General features: G+C 37.2%; 1 protein-coding gene and 1 long non-coding RNA gene across 2 annotated transcripts in view; both read left to right on the forward strand.

Moving 5' to 3' along the window:
* The window catches only part of LOC141442876 (dipeptidyl peptidase 9-like), a 34,100-nt gene extending 32,962 nt beyond the window's left edge, over window positions 1–1,138 (forward strand). Inside the window, exon 19 of the mRNA XM_074108029.1 lies at window positions 394–1,138. Within this exon, the coding sequence (XP_073964130.1) occupies window positions 394–486 (93 nt within the window). The 3' untranslated portion in view covers window positions 487–1,138. The remainder of the gene's footprint in view (window positions 1–393) is intronic.
* Window positions 1,139–3,453: 2,315 nt separating this feature from the next.
* Window positions 3,454–6,941, forward strand: LOC141442865 (uncharacterized). The gene is made up of 2 exons (XR_012452975.1): window positions 3,454–5,501; window positions 5,750–6,941. It is a non-coding gene; the product is annotated as an uncharacterized lncRNA (long non-coding RNA).
* Window positions 6,942–7,728: the final 787 nt, after the last annotated feature.

Genomic DNA, 7,728 nt, shown 5'->3' on the forward strand with positions numbered 1-7,728 from the left:
CTAGATAGCTTGCTAATTAATCAAAATGATCGATGCCCGTTGACATTCATGAACCTCAGCAGTTACAAAATAAAACACAAAATGTGGTGGCGCTACTACTTTTTGTGGCGTTTTACTAACAATGTCTATAGTTCGGGTTGCGCACTGGGATGGAAGAGATGAACAAAGTAGGTAGTTAATATTCTTTAATATCACACATGTATGTTATAGAAAAGTTCAGAAGGCGGGCTAACCAGGCGGGAGTCGGGGCGCTTTGGTAGGCGCGTGGCAAGTAAGGTGGTTGTGTACCGACTGGCGTCCGTTGGCCGCGGGCCCCGCGTGGTTAGCTAAAATGCTGATCACACAATATGTGGCAGGTGTCGCCACAAGACTAACGAATGGTATTGTTTCCAGGTATACCCGGGCGAAAGGCACTCTCTGCGAGCGATGCACGCCGCCAAACACTACGAAGCAACGCTATTGCATTTTCTTCACGAGAACCTGTAAATTGTATTATATCTTAGTTTAATAAATAATAGCTTAAGTTGATGCTTGTACGTAGAGCCATATAGTTTTTTTTTTATTGACGAAACCTTTGAAGAGGGCGGTCGGTCGTGTAGGCATGATGACAGCAAATTGACTGTAATAAAGTAAAACATGGTATTTCGGAATTTTCAAAAAAAAGTGTACCTTTTCTTTTTTTTTCAATTTTGGAAATAATATCCTACTCAGAATCAAGAGCACAATCGATTAAGATAGTTTAAAAAAATGACAGTTTTGTACGTTTTTTCATACACTCAGTATGGGCGTTACGAAGCTACTGAGTCAGAAAATTTTGTATGAAAAAATTATATAAATAGACTATCGCGGTCGTTACTAATTGTGTGATTTAAATTCGGGATTTGTTCTCTATATTTCGGCACAGTTGTATGCGCCATGATCACGAGAATACTGGAGAATTCTCCAGTCAACCAAGGCACGCGGAACAAAACCCCAATTTCAATCATAAAAATAAATACATTTACAAGGGTACATTTTTTTTTAAACGCCCGTTTATAGATTTATAACATAATTTGGTTCACATGTTTAACGCATTCACTGCCACCTGACTTGAATTGTCTGACTACAGGTGCCACCGACGCACATGTGCGTTCAAAATGTATGAATAATTATGACAGCGGCACTGGGGGGAAGTTCCAAAAACGCATATGTGCGTCGGTGGCGGTGAATGCGTAAGCGCTCTGTTGTTTTACGCGATAAACGCAATGCGTTTGACTCACATCGATTTGCATCAGGTAATCTAATTACCAAACATTGTCTTACGCTTTCTGTTACAAAATTGATGTGCGTTAACGCAGCGTTTGTCACTTAAAACAACCGAGCGCTTTAACGTATAAATGACGTGCAAATTAATATCTATTTTTGTGAATATTCCATTTAATTTAAATAGTATATTCAGCTCTCCTAACCCAAAAGGCGGTATCTCCGAAAAATCATTTGAGTTGTTGTTTATTAATGGGCCAATCAACTTTTTTTACCGACACTAATCTGTCCGCGACATTTTCAAACAATTGCAGATTTTGGTAAGTGAACATGTTTTTTCTGTAATTTAATAGATCTCATCCATCCCATCATCCCAGCCTATATACGTCCCATTGCTGGGCACAGGCCTCCTCTCAGAACAAGAGGGCTTGGGCCATAGTTCCCACGCGGGCCCAGTGCGGATTGGAACTTCACACGCACCATTGAATTTCTTCGCAGGTTTGTGCAGGTTTCCTCACGATGTTTTCCTTCACCGCAAAGCTCGTGGTAAATTTCAAATGTAATTCCGCACATGAATTTCGAAAACTCAGAGGTGCGAGCCGGGGTTTGAACCCACGACCCTCTGTTTGAGAGGCGATAGATCAAACACTAGGCACCAGATGATTTAATAGATGGTGTACATGAATACATGCCATCCTACGCAAGTCCAACCTATTACACCGTGAAATATCTTGTTGGAAGTACGATTTTTGGTAACGCAGGAGACAATGTTGGTAACGCAGGAACGCCCAAAGTGTCGGTAAAATAGTTTGATTGACCCTAATACTATATGTAGACATTCTGCATTACATGGTATAAACTCAAGTGTGCCTCCTGTCCTGACACAGACTTTTTCAAGCTTACAAGGGGGCCCCGGCCACTATTATGTAAAGTCTATTTTCATCACACTTGCTCGTAAACAGTGTCGTAACATGCGGGCTACCTTGGTTGCAACCCTCCAAATAAAACCCTCGACCTTAATGTGCTTGTCATGAAACCCGCGGTCGGTAAAAGGCCTAAGGGTATACTTGTGCGAAGCTGCAGGTAAGGCTGCGTTTCCACCAGAGATGAGCGAGGAGTGTGTTTTTCATTAACCAATAAGAACGCTTAATTTACCTATCCTAGCATTTCTGGTGGAAACGGCTGAGCGGAGCGAGGCGAGGTAAATGAAGCGTTTCTATTGGTTCATGAACATACATCGTCATCGCGGGAGCAAAAACAAATCAGTTAAAGAATAGATACAACAGAATGACTATTTAGTAAAACGGATATATTCTGCCTACAAATTCTAAGCATCTAAGAAGTTAAATTTGCGAGTTGAAATGTCGTTCCGCAGAAGGTTTTGTTTGACGGAAACTAACGTTGCACTTGGAGCAATATAGTAGCTAGTATTGAATTGTTTTTAATGAAGATTTAATTTTACTTAAGTACTAACATAATAATAAGGCTTTGTAACTAACAAACTATGGATAATAACCTGAATTAAATGACATTATTATTATTATATAATTTTGTATCGCGAGCCTGTGATTCGGGGTAATCCTTTACAACTCCACAAATTCATCGCACGTGTTTTTCCTTCGCGACATTTTTTAAAGCACTCTGTAATTATGTTGTGAACACAATTATTATTACGAATAATTAATTAATAAATGAAAATGTCAAATAGGAAAAGTGACTGAAGAGTTTGCGTTGCGAATGCGTAGTTAATCTTTTTAAGTACTTACTATCAATCAAATCAAGTATGGAGGTCTGATGTTAGAAATAAAGTTAATAAATTTTGAACTCGTAGGCATAAAATTTTGCTCGATTTATGTGTCACTTCTGTTATTGCTTATTTGTCATAGTCTTTCAGTACGATGTATGTTCATGAAAAACACATTCGTCGCTCATCTCTGGTGGTAACAAAGCCTAAACGTTAGTTATAACAGTCATCTTCCTACAAACTCATACCAAAACAAATTTACTCATATGAACCACGCACACAACCAAACGTTTATTTTGACCAATAGGGCATATTAGGGCAAAGCTCTGCGCAGGGGGCGACACTAGCGCAAACCTCCATGACAACGTCAGTTCTCTTTATATTTTGTCGCCATGACAGATCATGACCAAAGAGTATTATAGGTAGAGGTACCTTTGAAAATCATGATATACAGAATGATGGGGGTCATGAGCAAGAGTGAAAGGGGTGATGGGGAGATTCACACTGAGCAACTTTAACTATGGGACCAGCCCCAAAATTGCGAAAAAAAAACCACCTAATCAAGAGATAATTGATCGCTAACTATTCGAAATGTATGGAACAGCAGTTTTTTTTTTGCAATTTCGTGGCTGGTCCCATAGTTAAAGTTGCTCAGTGTGAATCTCCCCATCACCCCTTTCACTCTGTATTAGTAACAAAATAATATGATATTTACATCAATAGTAACGATAAAGCTATATTTCCAAAAAAAATATTGAAATAATATGATATGACATTTAAGATACTCAAAAAACTGTTTACGGTTTTGTGCTAGTGCTGCACTCTGACGGCAGAAAGTTGCAGTAATATTAACTAATATTCCCTATTGTCATTGCTGCTGCATCCGTCCGCCCTTTTCATTGGTCCATATTGTCCCGCCAGGGAAAGTGCGACGCTCTGATTGGTGAATGTGACTTGTGCTCATTGAAAGTACATACAACTTTTAAAGGCAGTTTTCCAACAGCGAGCCGTGGCGAGACAAGGTATACTCGAGTCCAGAATTAGGCGAAGCAACTTGACAGTTAATTACGCACAAATGTTGTTACAGTTACACCAGTGCTGTAATATCGATATTAAAAAAAACTTAATATCGATGTTAGAAAAAAACTCAATACGATATAATAAAAGAAATCTTTTATTTGAAAGATTTCAAAAAAATGTTGTAAATCGGTAAGAACGCCATCCGCCATTTTGTTTTATTGATATTTCATATATTTTATTCGACTTAACTGCCATCAGCTTGTTTGGAACAATTTTCGTTACTTTATTATTTGTTGTTATCCTTTTTGTCGTTTTCAGGCCTAAAGCTATGAAAATAAAGTCCAAAAGTGACAAACATTTTCATGCCGCGTCTACACAAACACAAGGTTATATCGACAAATTTGTATCGACATATTCCTATGCCTATTTTTTTTGCTATGTCTGGTAACATTTTCAGTTGTCAATCTAGTTCGCCTAATTTTGAACTCGAGTATAGGTAAATCATTACGACGCTTACTGTGAGAACGTTCTATGATAATTCAGGAATTGATTCAAACATGTTGAACAAACCATGATGTTTTTTTTTGTATTTTTGTAACACATTGTATATATAACAAAGCTTAAAAACATCAAAAAGTGGTTGACTGTGCATGATGATTTTTAATCGGTGATTTGGAGTTGAAATATAATAATATTCAGCTTAAATCGAATTCAGTAAGTATCACGGTCTCTTCACTCACTGTTTAATTAATTACAGGCAATAATGTTAAGATTGGTTTTTGCAGTCTTTTTGTTTTTTTTACTCCAAATCTTAATTTCATTGCTTAATAGCGACATCTCTTGTCCGGCTGAGCGGTTAGTTCCGAAGGAGTGTTGACGTCTCTCGGTGAGAGCTAAAACATAGATGTCGCTGGTGTCGCTGCTTAAGTGGCTAAATAAAGAAAAAAGCAAGCTGAGATATGTGGTGCATAGGAGAAATTTGTGTTTTGACTCCTGTCCAGAGGTGGTGTAGGGGTATAGCACGCAGCACGGAATGCTGTATCGTTTCAGTTTGTATTTCCAATGTCAATAATGTTCTTAAAACCGATAACCACTGGATACGCGGTCACTCTATATTAACTATTGAACTGAATTAGAAACTTCAAGTGTCACATAATGACACGTATTGGGGCGGAATTTTCATAGCAAAAATCAAACGTCAAGAGAGGGATGGAGCATTGTGTTTTAGCGACTATCGATGTCAGTTAGCACGATTTTGGTAACACGGGAACCTAAGGCTGCGGCTCCACTGAGGCGGAGGAGAGATTTGATATCGCTTGAGTTTCTCATAAGCATTATTGATGAATGCTTATGAGAAACTCAAGCGATGTCAAATGTCATATGTGACGTGACGTAATTTATTTTAATTAGAAGATGCAAGTCGCTTATCATAGAGGTCAAATATAACAGGATATTGGTATTCGGTAACATGCTACGAACAAATAAGTCTTCGTAGGTGGGCCAATCAACTTTTTTACCGACACTAATCTGTCCGCGACATTTTTCAAACAATTGCTGATTTTTGTAAGTAAACATGTTTTTTCTGTAATTTAATAGATGGTGTACAACATACCATTCTACGTAAGTTCAACCTATTAAACCGTGAATTAGCTTGTTGGAAGTACGATTTTTTGGTAACTCCAGAGACAATTTTGGTAACGCAGGAGACGCCCGAAGTGTCGGTAAAATAGTTGATTGGCCCAGGTAACATGCGAAGAATCGATAAGTAACTGGAATAGTCCATAAAACACAATGGTCAATCCCAATTTGGGGGTAAGTTATTATCCTGTTATCTGTTAATTTCATGTTTTTACGTACAATAAAGAGTTTTACAATACAATACAATACTTTTGCTATGAAAATTCCGCCGTTTGCTTGTCTATACTAATATTATAAAGAAGAAAGATTTGGAGTTTTGGATGTTTGTTACGATTAAACATAACCAGAGCTCATCTTCAGAGCAACACAACCGTTCACCATGCTACCAGATGTCGAGTTCAAAACGCGTTAGTGTATTGTGGTGGTGGTGATAGATGGGTTTGTGTGATTTGTGTGTGTTCTTACAGTGTTTAGGTGGAGGAACTGCATGAACACGCATATCTTGCTTAAGCTTAGCTACCAATAAGGTCACGGGTGAGCAAAGTGAGTTTCAGTTCATAAAAAATATTATAAAAAAGAAATGCTTGGTACCACGTAATTTGTGTAATAATAAATTGTAAATATACTTCATTTTTTTAGCATTAGAAAGGAGGTAAGCGATTTTGACGTGGTATTTTTTATTAAAAAGCACTTTTGAAAAATAAGTCGCAGCAAATTTGTAACAATTAGCAATTATGTATGAGGGTCAATCAACTTTTTCTTGTTTGTTATTCTGTCCCGTTGTCCAAGAGACAACAGCGACAGAGTTTCTTAAAAAAACTGATTTAATATATGAGACTAAAGTGCTTAAGAGATAGTGCATAAAATAATGAGCTTGTAACTATGACAAAAATGTAAGCTTGATTAATTTTAACCACAGAAAACATATAGAAACTCGTGGTTTTAAAGAGTTGCCCAGGGGACGTAACCATGGCAACGAGGTACATGAAGAAGTTGATCGACCCATGACCATTTACATGCTTTTGGTATCATAAGTAATAGTTAGTTACTGTTTTTTTTTAAAACGTTATAATATAAATAAAAAGACTCGTCAAGATACCTTATTTCTAATGCTAAAATAACGAAGTATACTGAATTAGAAAATTATGTTCCTAGTCCCGATTAAAAATTGTCTTATAGATAAATATAAGTACTAGCGACTAATTATGGAAGTAATATTTAGTTTAAATGGAATAGCACAAACATTTGTAAAGATTCACTTATTAGAAAAATGAAATAAATAATTGTGTACAAAGTGTATTTGTCCTTTTTTGAACATCAAACTAACGTGAGACTCGCTCATATTAAATGGATTCGACGCATTACTACCATCCTGAATTTTTTCAAATTTTTCCACCCACCGGTTTAGATTTTAGAGGGGACGGACGCTCGATTTTAATGAAAATTTGCACTTTAAAATTGAATATTTCGCAAACAAATCACTGAATCGAAAAATCGTTTTAAACCCCCTAATGGTTTTAAAAGACCTATCAACGATACCCATCATTGGCCACACTATAGGGTTGGATGAGAAAAAAAAATCACCCCCACTTTACGTCTATGGGGGGTACACTAAAAAAAATTCTTTTGAATTTTTAATTGTACCATTTTGTCGGCATAGTTTACTTATATATCCGTGCAAAATTACAGCTTTCTAGCATTGATAGTCCCTGAGCAAAGCCGCGGACGGACAGACATGGCGAAACTATAAGGTTTCCGTTTTTGCCATTTTGGCTCCGGAACCCTAAAAAATTATGAAAGATTTGGTACATTTTGTTTCTTCGTGAAAATCAATAGTGCACGTGATTCTAAGTAAGGAGAACGCAGAATTATCACTTTTCTCGAGTTTCACAATTATTTGTCCTCAAACCAACTCGTAGGTAACTGAACACGGTATCTCCAGTATTAGCATACCTACTGGGAAACTTCCCACATTCTGAGAACACAAAAACAAGATCACTCGGTCTGAGGTTAGTACTAACATGTGAATTATCGCAAAGGGGTTATCAAGGGGTATTATAATGTTAAAAAATTAGGTACCAATA

The sequence above is a fragment of the Choristoneura fumiferana genome, chromosome 26 (genome assembly GCF_025370935.1).
Source record: "Choristoneura fumiferana chromosome 26, NRCan_CFum_1, whole genome shotgun sequence".
Taxonomy (NCBI): Eukaryota; Metazoa; Arthropoda; class Insecta; order Lepidoptera; family Tortricidae; genus Choristoneura; species Choristoneura fumiferana.